Source organism: Glandiceps talaboti, chromosome 1 (assembly GCF_964340395.1).
Source record: "Glandiceps talaboti chromosome 1, keGlaTala1.1, whole genome shotgun sequence".
Classification (NCBI taxonomy): domain Eukaryota; kingdom Metazoa; phylum Hemichordata; class Enteropneusta; family Spengelidae; genus Glandiceps; species Glandiceps talaboti.
The window spans coordinates 6,816,092-6,835,540 of NC_135549.1; the positions used below are offsets into that span (position 1 = coordinate 6,816,092).

A 19,449-nucleotide genomic window follows, 5' to 3' on the forward strand; every position below is an offset into this window, starting at 1 on the left:
TGACATGTAATGCAGTTACCAACAGGAGCAACTCAAAGGTCATATTCTTCCATGTATTGCTGGGATGCACTAATGCATTTGGTAAATGCAATAATTTTTGTACCGAGCACTCAACAATTTCTCTCAGCAACCACATGTTCCATTTGACCTATGTTGACTTTTCTTTCTGGATGATCAAAGAAACTAAAGTATCATATTTGAACAATTTATCATCGAAAAAGAATTACCTGAATGTGGAGTACCCATACTATTTTATAACTAGCTTTTCACAGATACCACGAAAATTATTACTAGTATATTCCTTAAATATCTGTTTTTTGATATGATGGATTGATCAGTGAATCTACTATCTGGGCCATGATCTCTCCCCTTCTCTATCTTGTTTATAACCATGGTTGCATAGTTACCTGTATTTGACAGGACTGTCATATGTCAACACTTGAAAGTTGAACTCCTTTTATTTGCAAATTTAAATGTCAATGTGCTTTGAAAAAGTACAATGTACTTCAGTCAACATGGTACAAAAATACCACCAAAGTAGCCTTTTATTTTTGGAAACACTGGTTGTGATAGTTTAAGTCTGTCAACCTTGCTGATTTGCCTGCCATTTGTATCTAACATTCAGGCTCCTAGCTACAAAACTTCCACTAAATATGCTGATGATCCCATTAGCCAGTAGCATCGTTATACTTCCATGGTAACTGGTTTTTACCATCACCTTGTTAAAATCTGCATTCATGTCATGTTCTATCTTTTGAGTAATTGGATGTCATAGTTATGGCACCACAATTGGATACAGGAATAGAAATTCATTGCAAACAATGTCGTCTTCACTTATTTATTGGTGATACACACACTGAAATAATGGGCTGAACAATATTGCATCTTTTATTGCTCAATTTACTTTACAGGCTATCTTTTGCTGGTAAAATACAAACAAGCTACCCTCTGACCATGTTTTGAGAACTATTTTTCACAGACACTGCCATCCTTGGAAACTGCAGGGAACCTGTTCCATGGCAGCATTAAAATGCAATATCTTTTTTACTGTTATTTAACTGCAAGATAACATAAATAAGAAAGATAAAATATATACCAACATATGACAGCACCAAGACAGTAAAGTGGAACACTTTGAACTTTCCCCAACTATTTATAACCAGTACAATAGATCTTCAAAGACCTGTGCTACAATTAGATTCATTATCAACAGACATTCTCTGTTGCCAGCTTCAGCTATTCAGCTTGTGTACGAGTTCATCGAAGGAAAACAAATTAAGTTTTTTATATTGGATCTAATTCTTTTGAATGTTCCTGACTATCAGAAAGGCATTCATTTCATCCAATTCATATTGCAAGTTCTTTTCTCTCATCATGTGTATAAAGTACATGAAGCAAAACCTTATCAAATCAGTGAGGTACAGTAAATCCATAAAGAAGTGTACCTGTCAACAAATACTCTTAACATCCATGGACCCCAGGAATTTTAGACATTAGCACATACACTAGATAAGACAAAGTACATAATAAAATCATCAGATGTGTGATTCAAACTACACACATGTTATCAAAATATACATGACAGCTTTTGGTAGTGAAGAATACAAATGAAGATTGGAAAATATCAATCACACAGATTTTCATTTCGCAGTCAATTAATATTATCACTTTAAAATGTTCAGCTTTAATACCGGCAATTACAATTTTTAAATACAATAAAGCAAAAATATAGAGTATTCTGAAGAGTCTTGAACTTCTTGAAAAAGCCCCATTGAATGAGGTGCGAAATTGGTTGAAGATTCAAGCCGTTTCTGTGTTCATTTACTACAAATGGCTTGTCCTTGTAACTACTCAACAATGTTTTCATTATTTACAGCCTGCATTCAGTGAAAAACCTAGAATATTACAGCGTGGTTCCTGGACTCAAGCTGCGCCGTTCAAAGAACAAAAGTTTTGTCGACATGTCAGTGACTCCATTGCAAACAACTACAGCCCCACAGCAAGAAATCTCACCACTTCCTATATCTATGACATCACGAGAAAGCTTGGTAAGTTTATAGTATTACCGGTAACTGTAATCATAACATGTAATTACTATATTTGTGAAAGTTGGGAATATAAAGTTCAAATTTATAAAGAGAAAATACAAAAAATGAAATAAAAGAGTGTTTAAACACATGGAAGTGCACATTTCTAGAAAAGTCATTGTAGTAATTTGACCGTTACAATTTTACAATTGTACATCATCATACATCATTACATGAACGATTGTAAAGGTTTCAGAACAATTTCACAAAGTTGAACAAAAAGCATGACGGGCCCGGGATGAAGGTGCGACAAAACCCCTATCTCTATACATTTCATATGCGCTGTGCATTTGCATTATTTGCACACGAGTGATACAAAGTTTACGATCGTAAAAATGAAAACTTCAAAATAAAATACCAAGGATACTATTTACTTGAACCTAAACGAATTGAAAGAAATACAATGCAATCAAAGTTACATATTTATTTTGAGAGCAAATATTATCATTCATAATTCATATTTATTCAAGTTGGTGAAATTTAACTAACTATAATGCAGAGGACAAGAAAACGCTGAAATTTGGATTTTCTATGGCTGTGGAAATGTGCGCCCGGTCCGAGAACTCCGACATGGAAGCGCACATTTCCGGAGCTAGATTTTCATACAAGAATAATAATAACATTGAGAGATACGAAGAAATATCGATATAAACATATGAGATTTATCCTTACCATATTTATGTTAGTTAAGAGTCATCCTCTCTGGGTTTAGTACTGTATACAAATCAAGATAACTTCATATAGAATAGATGTAAAATTACGTCACTTGCGACCGACAGACGACAAAATCAAGACAGGAACATGATCTACTGACTTCTCTGCAGTCGTATGAGTGTTGCGTTTATAGAACCTACAATTCGTAATTGTGGCTGTAGATATATCCCATTTTAAACATTGAGTAATTGTACATTATATAATCTTATATTTGATTGTTAAGAATATATAGATCAAAAAAATATTATTTATATATCTTCATAATTGTCGGGCTCTCTCATTTTTCGAACATTATAAATAGTTATATGAAATTATTTTAAGGTCAAAGGTTATAATTTACATGTCGGCTGCTAGTGCTAGAAACATAAGAAGACTGAAGAATAACCTTATGATCAGCAAAATGACCATAAATTAACGGTAATTCTGCACAGTTATTTGGAAATTTGTACAAATATAATTTATTTTGGCATTTTTAGAGTTGTTATTTTCAAGTAGTTCATCACAGTGCCATCAACTACACGTAATGGTTTGAGAAGGAAAGGGGTTATAATGATATTATTATTGAATTGTCAGAATCGAGTTCATCGTCTGCAAGGTCCAAGGGTATTACAATTTATAGCATGATGTATGCCTGACATACTTGTCAAGGTGCCAAATGGCTGGCCTCGTGTGTGTCAGATATGTTCCTCGTCGTCTGGTGTGTTAGAATTTTGTAACCAAAACTTGATATGGTAACTAATACCAGTACCAACATGATACAGGATCAGAAAAAGGAAAGGTACAATAGTACGAACACCAAGTACATTTATACTCCAAAGTTTGATCATTTCCAAAGATTGAAGTATCAAGGCATAAATGCTGTTTGTTTTATTTATCAGTTTATTCACATCTAAATCTATACAGATGTTTGTATTGACTCTTAGGTATACATTGTTTTAGTCATATACTGATATAGATACCACTTCTCTGTTTGCTTCATGTGGTAACTTGTAAAATAACAAAAAAAAAAACGTCTTTTCAACTTGAAGAATAGTCAAAATACCTACCATACAGTGAAAACAATTAGACATATGGCTTACTGAGAATTATGAATTCAACTATACAGAATTTATTCTCTCATTTGTAAGTAAATTGAATTCTCCAGTGTAAGATTATGGTTTTTGACTAGTTGTAGGGTAAACAGTTGTGTCAGCAGCTGTAGTTACCATAGCAACTCCCTTTGACGTTTGGCCTTCCTTCCCTACAGGTACTTCCTTGTATTATATTAACTGTTGGTATATACATGTATATATTTTTTTTTAAGATGTCAAAACAATATAGATAACATTGAAACTTATGCTGAAACTTGATTTTCATTCAACGTGTCTCTCCATTGTTTTGTTCACCCCACCTTTTTTATCCGAATAATTGATGACTCATTGGATGAAGTGACGTATCAATGTTATGAAAGAAATAACAATACCTGGCTCACAGGGATTTTTATCATCATGGATTAATGTGTGTGGATTATTTGAAATTTCATGGCAGATGTGATTGTGAGGATGGTACAACCAATTTTTGTTTGATTAAATACATGTATAATACAATGTGCAGTTCACTGATACCCTATGTGTGAAAATTGTATCTATAGAGCTATAACTTCAGGGAAATGGTAAATATAGAGGCCATTATGTTCTTCAGCTTGATTGAAGAGTCATTAAAAAAGATTTGTAGGAGAGATAAAAGGAATGTATTGATCATGAATATTTGAGATAAAGCACTCATACTACTTGGTAATATATTGATGATATGGCTGTCTATTTTATTAATGGCTATTCAAAACTAATGAGAAACACATACATTTTATAACCTCTACACTTTTGTTCAATTCTGCTGTTGCAAAGATTAATGGCAAATTCTTCATCTTCATGAAATGCATTGAGAGTTAAATAATGTTTCTATAGTAACCGCTTCTATAGATGTAAATCAATGTGAATTTGAATCGCAAGTAACAGACATTGGTTAGACATACATGTACAAAATGTGAATGGGAATGCTAACACTTTTGGATGTATACTTATTTATTACTAAAGGCTATGATGAATTTTGCACCTGATGATCATTGTATATGATAGCGGTATATGTATTTTACATAATCTGTAAGTTTTTGTTGACCATTCATTCTATTACTGATCAGGAATATTATCCTTCAGGTACAATAATCATAGAGATGGCACTATTGAAGTATTTATTCATATCATTCCAGATAATGCCGGATATTAATTGTTTTTACCATGGCATAGAAAGTGGAGAAAACAAAAACAAAAAATGAAATATTTTCCCCAACACTAACAGAAAGCAAATAACAGCAATTTATAGTATCATTTTAGTGCCACAGGCTTGTGTATGCATGGTTTTAGGGTAAGACTGTAACATTACATAGCAACAACAAGCAGGTAGTCAAACATGATTTATGCAACCATACTACTCTATCTCTAACAGCATTTGAGCTCATACTATATCCCAGTAACAGTAACACTCTAATAACAATTTTTTTTCGCATTTGATTTTTAATCAGTGTGTGGGGCAAAAGTCAAAAAAATGAAATCAAGGAAAGAGTGGTGGTGGTGGTGGGGGGTGGGGGGTGGGGGAAGTATTAAGTAATAAATAAAACATTTGAAATTGCAACATGTACCTGTTTAAAATGGAATTTGGAAAGTGTTGAAGTTACTAAATTGACAAAGTTACAGAGGCAACTTTTCAACTAGAACTTAAGTACAGCATATATACTATTCCAAAATATGTAACACAGTTTATTTAAGTACATGGTTGTGTTGGTAAATTTTCTTCAGTTTTTGTACTACATATTGTTTTCATGTTTTTATACTTAGAACTTTCACACCATGAAGAGACTACCATACCAATATCACAAGTGGGTTATGTCAGTGCATCTTCCCCTCCTCCTATATTAGATCAATCAAGACCTGGTAACAAAAGTCCACCAAGAAAGAGGTATGTTAATTCTTTATTACCATGTCAAAGTAGATGATATTTATGAAGCCTGTTGGCTTGTGAATACTTCATTGACATTTGGGGCTGTTAATGATCCTCCTAACTTGATGTTGAAATTTATAGTTATTACGGCTTCATAGGGAATCTGACAGTTAAAGACACAATGATTTAAGTAATGCTGAAGCCCTTTTAAACCATTAGGGTTGCTTTGTGAACACTTTATAGTTGCCATTGTAATGTAAATATCCTTTCTTGTCAAGTTTGAAAACTATCCTGTTCCAACATCTAAAAGTCTGAAAGAAACTCAATGACACTAATTCAGAACTTCAATGCTATCAGAACAAATGTTGTAGGGATTAAGTCTTATAAGGATCTGGCCTTGCTGTATGTAGTTGCATGCTCACTTAAAATGCAGACTGAAGTATGCAAATTGCAATTCAGAATTTTTGAATAATTTGATGTCTTCTGTTCTGAAATGTCTTCTATTGTTGCATCTGTACAAATGACAACAATTTCTTACCAAAGCAAAGTAAGATATTCAGTAGTGAAGATTTGTTATTTGATAGTGAGAATGAAAGTGTTTTTGACAAAAGTGAATGTATTTTGTTCTTTGTATAGACTTCTGATACTAAGAGCACACACACGTAAATGTAGGAAAAGGTAAACTGGTAGTCTGGCATTATGCATGGATTTATACCATTATTGACTTGCTTCACCCCAGTTTTTTCCTGATTATGATATATAATTACTTCCAATTTTAAGCATATACACATTATCACTGTTAAAGTTTGGATATTTTGTAAACCTGCTGTGTATTAAAAGCCTGACTAGCTATTTTCTAGGTAATCTGTGTATTTCTGTACAATGCACATTACACATACAAGCATATGTAAAGTCTGTAGAATACACAATTCTACATATTCAAGTTTTTACAGGTAATCATACATATACATGTAGTGTGTGCAATTGTATTCACTATCTTCATTACCAATCCTTCACACCACTCCAAGCTGTGTTACCCATTTACCCAAAGGCACATGACATGTGTGATTTGGATTGCAGTTTCTAAAGCTTGCTGTATTTTTGGATGGTATTGTTTCCTACATGCTATTGATTTCGGATAAAGATAACCTCCTCAAGGATATAGCTAATGTTACAGATTAAGATCTTTGCTGTGGTAATTCAGTTTTCTGCATATTTGAAACAAAAAGTGTAGCTAAAATAAATGATTAATTCATAATTTATAAAGTGTGATCCTAATTGATAGGTTTTATCTTTTTGAATAACATATGTTTTTTTCTATCTGTATCAGCTCTGTGATAGGTGCACCATACAAAAGCAAAGACTCTGCAAGTATACAAGCAACTCAAGGTTCAGTTCTAAGTAATGCAACTCTGACAACTTCCAGTGCTGTTCCTGATTCCCTACCTCCAATCAATGGTGCTACTCCACTGTCCAGTCCTAGATATACAAATTATGTCAATGGTGACTATGGCCCATCATTACACAATGGACATTCACATCCACATTCACCAAGGAGTTTTACACCAACAGGTGGTCATCCTGCATCTAGGGGTGATGTCAACTCAACAAGACATGTACCTACCAGTTTTTCTGAAGACCATGATAGTGGAGTTGCATCATCAACAACCCTTCACAAACACCAGTCTGTGTACAGCAGTCCACCAAATGGTACACACTCATATGGTAATGTAATCCCAGATATTTTTCTCCTTGATACACAATTTACATTAGCACTCCCATAAATGAAATCAGACTAGTAAGAAAAGTCATTTGAAGACAAAATTTATATAAGGCAAGTCTGGGCCATAAAAGGAGTTATAATAGACCCTATCACTTTTTTTTTCAAGTCTCTGTGCAATAAATCAACTTTCAAAGTGTGATTTGATGAAGGAAAAAACAAATGGTTGTAATAATTTATTTATTTATTCATTCATCTATTTTTCTCTTTCTTTATGTACTTCATTATTTCTCTCTTTCTGTATTTATTTATTTATTTATTTATTTATGTATTTATTTATTTATTTATTTATTTATTTATTTATTGTAGGTGATGACTTACATACAACAATTGAGAAACTTACAAATTTATAGAATTTAATATGATTCACTGGTGTTGTGCATGTTAAAATAACCAATCATCACATATTGATGAAAATGTAATTGCTGAGCAAATAAAATAATTTTTTTAACCCACTCCGATGATCACCACCTAGCCAAGGACTAAGTTTTCACTTTGTGTTCTTTTATGTAGTAACATGCCTACTCTAAAACACACTGTCAACACAGAGTTGAAATAAAAGTAGAAAGGTCAATGTAGTTATCCATAAAGTTACTGAGATTCACCATTCTGCTCTACCCATTGTGTTTTGGTAAACTGTATTTGTGTTGGCCACCGTATCCTACCAGTAATCGCAAATCTACTGTTCAATACAACAATGGAACCATCTTAGTCATCTAAGTTAATTGACTTTTCTAGCTGACACTAATATCAGATGTATTGTTATTTCTATCATTAGCTTCTCCCATTGAAAGAAGATCCGATCCACCGAAAAAGAGAAACATTGATAGACTTCGAGAACATGATGATGAGGTTGAAGCAGTTTTGAGCATGGAATTCCCACCTTCCACATTCTCCACTATTGGTCTTTCACGGCCAACAACTCCTGAAGAACAGGATCTTGACAGGTAGAACTCACTGAGTGGAATTTATGTGGTTCTTGAGATGCTGTGTAAATACTACAATTGAGATCAATTGACCCTGTTTTAACAATAGTTGGATTAGTAGAACCTATTGTAGTCACATGCATACAAAATGACTGTTAGCCGCCAGGTATTATGACAGAACTCCAAACAAAATCTGTTTAACTACATGGCTGGAATTAAGACTGATTGTCAGATCACATTAAGTTATATAACCTGAAATGAATAATAGTTTGATTTCATATGTATTACTAGTCATTGCATATAACATCTTGATGGGTGTAAATTTATACTATGGTTAGCTGTCACTTTTCATAGTAGTCCAACTTCATTATGTAATCAGTAATGAAGATGTATTATAGTGTGTGTCTGTGTTTGTATTTTTGTCTGCTGTACAGTTCAAAGTGCTGTCCAAAGTGTGTAAACTTTAAATTCTTTGGTTGGAAACGTTGGAATTTATCCATTGTAGTTAAAGTCTGTGTCAATACTTGTTGGATCAAGTAGTGCAGTTTTTGAAGACAACAAATCACTGTACTACAATGTGTAGGCTTTAGGTGCTTTGTTCTACATCATAAATAAATGTTGCATTGCTAGTCCAAATGCTCAGGCCTGTCAACTATAAAGCTGAAAACATCTCACATGTTCAGACAGAAATACTATAAATTTACTCATATATATATCAATATGAGTGAATTTTGATTAAATGACCTTTTTGGCTGGGCTCACAGTTTACAGTAATGATGGCTAAATCCTGAACACAGCAACCTCTATAAATGACCTGTGAAGTCATACACTATATTGTAAACCTAGATCCATTAGAACATTGTGCAATTTGACAGTCTTCAGCTAGTTCTCAATGACTAACTGTTATGGTCATGTACAAGAAGGCATTGTAGTCAGTACATGTTTTTTGCATTTTTGTTTCTCAGTGAAACAAGCAAAAATAAGTCTTTCACAAAAATAAGTCTTTCACAAAAATTTCCAGGTTTTCAGTATACTTTTACCACAGCTAGTGCATATTGAAAAAATTACATACCTTACAAATACAAGGGTCTCTAGGATGCAGACTTTTGAAATCAATTCAGGGAGTTGGCTATATTGATTATCAATATGTTTATTCTCTATGATTTAATTTGATGAAAAAAATTCACTTCATTGTAAAGTCTTGGTTGATAAAGAAACTATAGCAACGTTCTTTGATAGAACATTCCCTGGAGCCATAACTTCATATAGTATCGATGTTAGTTTTATTTGACGTGTCTAAGGAAATTATGACTGTAAAATCTTACCACAATTTGCCTTTGATAGCACCATGGTTGCTTGTTAAAAGGAGGAAATAAATCACTCTGGATTCCATTTCTTTCCAGGTATTATTCCTTGATAGAACATTCCATAGAGCCATATATGGTAGCCCCTTTAAGTAGAGAGTGGATCCAAGGTAGTTTCAGTTTTGTCCCAAAGTGTCTTAAAGGAGAGCAGCTGAAAGAAGCCATGAAAAAAATCACCGAGGTAAGCAATGGAATACATGTAGGAATGTCAATTTAAGCTGAGTGAGTTCCACTTAGATTTGTATACCAAGCTTCTAACAAGGGTAATCAATGGAAATGTACAGGATTGTCAATTTAAACTCATTGTAGTTGACATGTTACTGCTATGAGTGGCAATTTACTATCTGACACCAGGTTGAAGGGATTCAAACTAGCAGCACAAAACAAATCATGTACACTGATAATAAAGATCCCATCATGGTATAGATCAGGTTATTTTCAAGTTCTTGCCTATCTAGATTGTTTGACCTAGGCTAGCTATTGTAATAATCCAAGATTTTGTGTTGGGTTGATCATATCCACATGTAATGAGCACCATTAATTATGATTTGTAATGCCTTTTAAGTAAACAACATATTACATCATAACATCATTATGCTGATGACATCTGAGTAATTCAGGTGAAAGCTATGTAGTCGCTTCAAAAACTAGATTCCAATAAGGTAACTTCACTATTACTGACTTTTAAGTAATTTTACATCAGTACAGAAGGCAAGGCTAATTTAATACTGATTAAAAAATATATGTAGATTATTTAGGGGATGGGATGGGTGGCTATACTCATCCAGAAATTGTTAAAGTTCTCTGCTGATGAGTGCTAATGTTTGAAATGTATCAATCTCACACCAGGTGTCAATCATCATGACATGCCAGACTAGGTTTTGCTAAGTGAATGCATCTAGCTGTACAAAGCATTAAGATCCCATCAACAACTTTTAACAAATGGTAAATGTGTTCCTCCATTGCTTTGCTGTACATTTATTTCACCGCAGGACTGTGTGTTCTTTACCCTACCACTTGCATTGTGTATTTTTAAATTTTGCATATTCTTTTTAGTGTTTCTGTACATCGCACTGTGACGTATGTGTAGTGCGTTTTCTAAGAAATTAAAATAATAAAATAATAATAATAATAATAATACAATACCCACTCAATGTTTGTACGTCCAGTGTTTTCCTCAGAAAAAAATTTGATAGATTAGCTGGAATTTGCATAGCACAATCTGTGATTGTTTGGTAAATTTGTCAAGAAATCATAACATTGTGAACTAACTACGCTATAACAGCTCTTGGAGACCCCTGAAGTCTAAATGTTTACACCCCAGTGTTTTGAATCTATAATCCCATGGTCTTGGATTAGAGTACGATCTTATCAGTTGAGTCATAGAGGTTAATATAGGATCATATATTTGTTCTGGACACACTTTTCTCTAGTTCTGCCAGGCAACTGTTTTAATTCTAATCTGACATTAGCCTTTAAATCATTTCAAATCAAACTTTTATGTAACTACTCATACAATATTATAAGCTCTGTCCCCACCTGAATCAATTTGAAACCAATTCAAACTGAATTGGTTCTATTCAGTTAAATCGATTCAAAACAGGTTTCTGATCCTGTGAGAAAACTGATCAATGGCTTTGAATTGATTCACTTTCACTTTTGTGCTGGTTACAAAGTGATTTATTTTGAATTGTTTTGTAACCACTCTCCCGGGGTGATTTTAAACCAATTTTAGTGCATGTGGGGACAGGAGAAATGATTTTGATTTGACTTGTACTGATCCAACATTCCTAGTAGGGACAGGGCTGTACATAGACTGAAAGATTTGTTAGTCATACATGGACACTTCTATAATCACTGTACAGCTAGTGGTTAACAGGAAACCTGCAACAATAAACCTTTCAATTCATATAAAAAAATAGTTAAATAAACAAATAAAGTTGTGTTGCATTTCAGGAGATGAGATTTTATTATACTCAGAGTGTGAAGAAAGGAATCCTGGACTACATCTTGAAAGATGTGAAAGAACAGGAAAGACTTGGTATACCATTACCAGAGAAAATCTCCAACACTGCTGGCAGGGAGAGTTTTCCCTGGAATAATGCTGTGATTGCAGCCAGACAATTTATGGACACTGAACTCTATGCAATCCACCCAGTCATGTCTGCTATATTGTATCTGTGGGAAACAAAGTAAGAAAACTGTTAGAGTGTATCACATTATTTCAAAATTAAGATGAAATCACCTAGAATATATCTAGCAAGATTCAAAATATGAAGAAGTAGATAAAAAAAATGAAAATCAGTGCTTTTAATAGTCTCCATACTGTTACTTATCCCTCCATGGTCAGCTGGACAACAATAGGCACACACCACATAAAAGAAAGATGACCATAAATTCCTAAATAATGAGTAAATTTGAAGTCATTACAAGTTGAAAATTTCTTAAATGCCCCAACACTTTGGACAAATATGTTGTTCTTTCGAATGCCAAGGACCTTGAGCAACAAGTTGGTGAATCTATATTAGTGTAACCTGGCATTTCAAGTGTCGCGTTCAAGACATGTTGATCATCTATTTCATCATTATTATCATCATCATCATCATCATCATCATCATCAACATCTTCGTCATCATCATCATCATCATCATCATCATCGTCATCCTCATCATCATCGTCGTTGTCATCATCATCATCATCATCATCATCATCGCTTTCACATTTAGGGGTAATTGTTTGTACATGAAAAAGTACAAGTTCAAGTTGAACAAAACAGGATTAACCTCATCAAGAAATCAAAACTTTATTGGAAAAGTTATGAATATAACGTGACTGTAGAAATACAATCATATGAACAGAAAGTGTATTTTAATATTGCATATTTACTTCTTTTTCTCATAGATATGCCAGTTTTAGGTTAATAGATATTCCAGGTTTGAAATCTATCACACCTATTACCATAGAGGAATTTCATGCCCATGTCAAGAAATCCAGTGCAATGGGAGCAAAAATACTGAAAGATGAATGGCTGAAGGAATGTGCAAACATTATCAATGATAACAGAGAGTGTATAGAGGAATGGATGCCCAAAGATGAGGTCAGTCTAGGGGTCACTTAGTAGTACTGGTACTGTACCTGGTTACAGTATGTTGTCCATCAATTATTTTTATGAATATTAAGAATGTTTTCATACATACAGTAAAAGATCAATAATAACTAGGTAGCTGGAAAGATTAAATGTGTCGATGTCCTCAAATTACTGTTTGTCTTTCTGTAAAAATTGATTAAGTTTTTAGCTTTATGTGTCATAGTACAAAGTTGTTAGGCTAGGAAGTGATATTGTTTATATAAGTTTCTATTGGTAATTTATCAAAAGGTGTAGATACAAACAAATGTACAAAAGTAATGAATATTGATTCTGTCAGCTTTTGTGTCATATCAAGCAGTCATTTTGATAGAAGTAATACTTTACTGTCAAGATTTCTACACTGAAATAATCAATATTATGATATACATTTAGTTATTTTTTGTTCCATGAACAACAAAAATCAAGCACCAGTAATGATGAAAATAGACAAAATAATGTGTTATGTGCATTTATTCTGGAAATCATTAGTCAAAACAAAAATATGACAAATTGAACAAAGTTATAAAACCTATTGAATGTAATAATACTGAGTAACTTCTGTTGATATTTTTATGACAACAATATACCAGCGCTGAAGAACTGTTTCATTGTTTCCACAACAACAATACACCAGCACTGAATAATTGTTTCCTTGTTTCTATGACAACAATATACCAGCAGTAAAGAACTGTTTCATATTTTCTATGATAACAATATACCAGCACTGAATAACTGTTTCCTTATTTCTATGACATCAATATACCAGCACTGAATAACTGTTTCCTTATTTCTATGACATCAATATACCAACACTGTATAACCTTTTCATTGTTTCTATGACCTAGGTGGCAAGAATGAACCAGATGGACCATTTTTTTGGTTCTACAGCTACACTGATGTCAAACTGTCTACGCAATGGAGTCAGACAGTCTATCTATGATTTAGTAGAGTTGTTGGAAGAGTACTCACAGGGCAATAATTATGACACAGATTACTTTCACAGTAATCACAGACTTCCAGTCGTCGAACACATTATTACATTCTTTATGGTGAGTACCAGGCAAGATTTCAACATTCCATCTGATTGTAACATGTCTCTAAGATTTTCACTCAAAGTGTGAGTTTGTGAAACATTAATGCACTCCTTGATTATCTGTACTTAATTGTCAGTTCTTGAAAAGTGTCTATGAACTTAGACATTTAAAAAACCTTTGAATATAGCTCAAATTTTGGAAGTACTCAAAATTGGTACCTTCATGTCTATCCACTTGGCATTCTTTTTAACCTCTTTATACTGATCAGTAACACATTTGATAACCATCATTGTGATATCATCTGTCAGCAGACAAATGGAAGTTTTGATTTATCATCTTATCGTGTCAGTAAATCCTTCAGCATATATATGTATATCATTTATGTTCTTGACATAGCATGATTTGTCTGTACACAATCACTGAGATTGATGCATGTCAAGCTGGTTTGACTCTATACAGTGAGATCTCTGATAACCTTGCTTTCAGAGGGTCAGTAACCTGTTTAAGGGTGTTATTAGCCAAGCCTAACATCAGTGTAATTTCAGTACTAAAATGCCAATATAACGCCGGTGACTATTGTAAAGTCCTACCTATAGATAAAGGTAACATAATCTTTGGGCAATCTCTCCAGGAATCCACCATTATGTCTTGACTAAAGTACACTGCTTTGAACTCTGACTCCAGCTGTAGTTACTGTGATCACACAGACATGTCTTAGTTTCAAGTTCCTGGTACCAGTATTGATCTCTTTGCAACAAGGGATCAAAGGTCAATGTACACTCTATCTGTACAACATTAGGTGTACTCTACTTAGTTTATCATATCAAGTAAATAACATAAAACAACAATGACTAATTTTTCTTGTCTGGCTGTTAACCTTTTAGAACGAGATAGGTCATGCAACAGTGGAATTTACTTGAATTCTAAAACAAATACACACCTGATAGTAGATACAGACATTTGTAGATTAGCAATTTTTTCATTTTGTTTTATTTTTGTCAGATTCTTTACAGAGGAATGTTACTTTTACAGATTTTTATTTCTTTTGATTTGAAATATGATGGTGATTATCACATATATCAAAAACTACTTTTACTTTTAACATTATTATATTCTGATGTATGGCATTCTTGTCACAGTGTATTAACCTGTCTAAAAAAAGATGTAGTGATTGATAAGTTGAATTCTTTGGTTTGGCAAGGTGAATGTACAGGTCACTCTCAGTAATTTAAAAAAAATAAATGATGTAAAAAACCCACACACCTGTGTGCCTTAGACAAGAAACCATGGAATTTGACCTGTATGAGTCATTGCATTATTAACCTTTTTGTTTTCTAGGGTCCTCATATGGATGGAGTGACCACTAAATTTACACCGTCCTTTGAGAACCTGATTAAAGAGTTATATCAGATCATTTACACCATGATACACAGTGTGGAGAGATTACCTCGCATTGAGCACCAACTTTTCCAAGTCGTTGATAACCTAAAAGTGAAATGTATCAGCACTGTGGAACAAGATGAAGAGATTGTAGAGGTTGCTAAGGAGAGGATTAAAACAGTTATCATGAAAAATAGCTGGGGTCCAAAGAGGTAAAACTTAAAAGATGGACATTTTTGAAACTTTGAAAGTCTAGGAATTTTTTTACTATGTAATGTAATATTCAGACATTCTTTAAACAATTAGATATCGTAATTCTTTTTAATTTAACTCCAGTAGGTATCAACTTAAGAAAATGTTAATATTACCTTCCGGAACAAAAGGAATTCCTTTGAAACTATTCACAATAAGCAATATAAAAAATGCAAATAACCTTTATTTCTAATAACCAGGCATTTATTATTTTATAGATGAAGTCACTTTAATATCAAATTTAATGTAAAAATATGGATAGAATCAGATCTACATATCAATACCTTGATGAGATATGAATATTACCTTTTCAATAAAGCAATCACCTTTGATAGAAATCAAAATATCATATATTTATACCCATGTCATGATGTGGAGTCATGATGGGTGAATGGTTAGCGTGACTGGCTTGGAATCTACAGGTTGCAGGTTCAAGCCCTGTCGCTGCCTGCTGTTTGTTTCTGAGTGGCTAAAGTCCTTGGGCAAGATTTGAACCACGACTGTGCCTCAGTCCACCTAGCTGTATAATTGGGGACCTGGTAGGATGTAGGTTGCAATGTGAAGGCTTTAATCCTATGTGCTGAAATGGCTGCAATGGATTGTATGCTCCCCGGGGAGTTGAGGAAGACTAAAGGGCTGTTATGCCGTTCTGATCCAAGCCAGGGGTAATAATTGTAAAGTGCTTTGAGCATGGCGTGGGAAAGTACTATATAAGAACCCAACATTATTATTCATTATTATTATTATGTCATAATTTTATTTATCTGCCATTTACTACAGATACCAGTGTGAGTACGAACCATATCAGTACCTGCTATCTAGAGATTCTGATGCTAGAGTGGAGAAATTTATTGGCAAAGAACAGCACCTCAGGGACTATGTCAGAGAGATTGAAAGACTCAAACAAATGGCATCAGAGCTTGGATCACTCCCAGTCTATGTCCCTATGCATCTTTTCTTGTTGGATTGCAATGATATCAATAGTGTAAGTTTACATCATATAACATTTACATTACAGTAATGTCACTTTCAAACCCAAACTTTGAGTCCATATTCCCATAAAGTTATATCAAAATATTAGAAAAATAATTATAAGTATTTAATTATGTATCGATGTGAATATAATGAAATAAGTGATGAATTCTGCTCAAGTCTTTCAACCACTAATAATTCTAAAAAAGGACTGTATACTATAGTGACATGCCAGGTGGTACTTAGAATGCATATACAGTATTAACAGACATTCATTTTGATACTTTCAGTGGCTGATAGAGAGAGCCAGGGACTTAGCTGGTATTATGATCACTAAGATAGTGGTAACCAGCAGGAAGTTTAACAGAAGTATATGTGAACAGTATGATGCCATTGTAAAGAAGGTGACATCATATCCAGATACTACACAAGCTTTAGTTGAACTACAGGACTATACTGACAGTCTCCGAGTTGGTGAACTACTACAACTCAAAGTAAGTGTACCATAACTTTATTCTGAGTAACAATGTTGAAACTAGAATTTCTTCACATCTTTTGTAGATTTATGTCTATTCTTTGCAGGTATTTTTTGCAAATCCTATCTTTGATGTGGTATTGAATCATTTGCATCAATCATTTGCATCAATCAATCGCGCAATCAATCAATCAATCAATCAATCAATCAATCAATCAATCAATCAATCAATCAATCAATCAGTCAGTCAGTCAGTCAGTCAGTCAGTCAGTCAGTTATTTAATCAGTAAATCAGTCAATCAATAAATTAGTCAATCAATTTTGCTGCATACAATGACAGGAATCTAGGATGAAAAAAAAATTAAAAACACAGCAGTAATGGACACCACATTTTATACGTGTATAGAATAATATATTCTATGACTCCTTTGATATGTGCATGTAAGATCATATAGGGTTATTTCTGTAGGTAGATCAAGTATGGTTATCTCAAACTGTCAAACAACAGTATTAATCACAATTAAATTATTCCTTGAACTCATTCAGCTTTTAACCTATTATTATACTTGATTGAATTAGATACTGAATATTGAATCCTTAGGGCAAAACGGTTCATTAGGACATGGGTGAAATGATTCAACAACTAAGAATACAATCATTTCTGATGGCTATGCCTTCTAGAGTATATTCTTCAAAGAATTAAGATTTCTTGAGCATGACATCACAGTAGTCTTTTTGATTTATGTTAATTCATTCTGTTGCTGATACGTTTGTATTTTGAAACATGAAATTAACAAATTATTTAAATTCAATGCAATTGTTAATTTTGTTCTCTATGCAATGAAATTCACATGGAAAATTATGTCTCATATAGAGGTTAACATTTTAAAATACATTTATTTCAGTTTTTTCTATTCTTTTAAGTGTTAATACTCTAGAACATGAATATTTGAAATTATTTTATTTTATTCTAGAACATGAAATAAATTATCTACATTCATTTAGTTGTTTATAAATTATATACACTTTGTTGCTGAATGCTCACATGGATAGTGTTCATTTCCTGTCGGTATGGAAATCAAATATTGACTTAAATTGATTGGTGTATTTTGTTGCTCTATTTCAACAGGAGAAACTTGAGATAGCAGCTGAGAACTTGTTGTTCTTAATGGACTATTCCTACCTGTCAAAAGATGATATACTCCTTAATGATAATACATTTACTTGGTCTGACAGGGTTGTACCCATCATCAGAAATAGGTATGGTTGGTGATACGGAGCTATGCATCCAAATATCAAGTATCTGTAATCTAACTTGAATCAGTGTTTTTGCTCAGGGGAGTAAGTAGTTAAAATTTACCCAACTTCCACAGTCACATAACTAAGGGTTCCCCTATCTCCTCAAAAAAAGAGAAAAAAATTCCGGTATTAAATTGTGTGGGAAAGTATGCTAATCATATCTGATTCTTAAAAGATCATCAGTTTGATATTTGTTTGCAATTTGAATTATAAATTTTGGTATTGTCTCCAGAATGACCTTTCATTAGTATTGCTTAGTGTAGTATCAATATACTCACTGATAAATCAAAGATATTGATTCTGTATTATAAAATTATGTAATTGATAGGGGTGCCTTTGCAATCTTGGCAACAGACTTTCTACTCCAACGTGTCAAATATTTATTATATTTCACATGGTAATGAGGAGGGTGCTGTGATTAATTTTGTTCACTGAAATGTATTTTATTGAATTTATTCTTGCTAGCGAGATGAAGTTACAGAAGGAGCATGACATCGCGGTACAAAAGTTATTAGACTGGCAAATTAAGTTCTCAGGTCGTATTGATGAGGTTGCTCAACAGGTGAAAGCATTTCGACACAAAGATAGAATGTCAGAAGCTGACAATTATCTTGGACAGCTTCATGCCATATCTAAGAAGATGGAGGAGTTTTATAAAGAGGTACGTTTGTGTTAGCCCACAGTCACTCTATCACTGGTTTGTTAGCTGTTTAATAAATCCACTGTTTGTGATTTTGATATACATATATCTACCCTAACCTTCTTTTTCAGCAGTAAATCAGAATTAATTTTGTGTCCTACACCAGCTGATGGACCATTGTTTTATTAGTTTATACCAAATGAACAGAGTGGCACATGTAGGCTAGTTACAGAAGAAATCTACCTTCAAAATTATTTATGTTTGAAAGTACTTTTTACCATTGTTCTGATGCATGAGTCATTTTGATATTTGAGGCATTGCTTATAATATTCATTTATTCCCAGAAATGTAACTATACAAGATACAATGTACTGATGATAAATGTTTACATAATACCAGTAAAAAGGGGGATTAGAGATAGTTGAC

General features: G+C 33.3%; 1 protein-coding gene across 3 annotated transcripts in view; it reads left to right on the plus strand.

Moving 5' to 3' along the window:
* The window catches only part of LOC144442152 (dynein axonemal heavy chain 3-like), a 97,047-nt gene that overhangs the window by 10,095 nt on the left and 67,503 nt on the right, over window positions 1–19,449 (plus strand). For all 3 annotated transcript variants that reach the window (XM_078131422.1, XM_078131428.1, XM_078131436.1), the window contains exons 3-15: window positions 1,877–2,048; window positions 5,672–5,792; window positions 7,105–7,499; window positions 8,333–8,501; window positions 9,884–10,025; window positions 11,801–12,036; window positions 12,746–12,941; window positions 13,817–14,020; window positions 15,344–15,597; window positions 16,418–16,622; window positions 16,900–17,103; window positions 18,214–18,344; window positions 18,849–19,044. In XM_078131422.1, coding sequence (XP_077987548.1) covers window positions 1,877–2,048; window positions 5,672–5,792; window positions 7,105–7,499; window positions 8,333–8,501; window positions 9,884–10,025; window positions 11,801–12,036; window positions 12,746–12,941; window positions 13,817–14,020; window positions 15,344–15,597; window positions 16,418–16,622; window positions 16,900–17,103; window positions 18,214–18,344; window positions 18,849–19,044 — 2,625 coding nt within the window. The remainder of the gene's footprint in view (window positions 1–1,876; window positions 2,049–5,671; window positions 5,793–7,104; window positions 7,500–8,332; window positions 8,502–9,883; window positions 10,026–11,800; window positions 12,037–12,745; window positions 12,942–13,816; window positions 14,021–15,343; window positions 15,598–16,417; window positions 16,623–16,899; window positions 17,104–18,213; window positions 18,345–18,848; window positions 19,045–19,449) is intronic.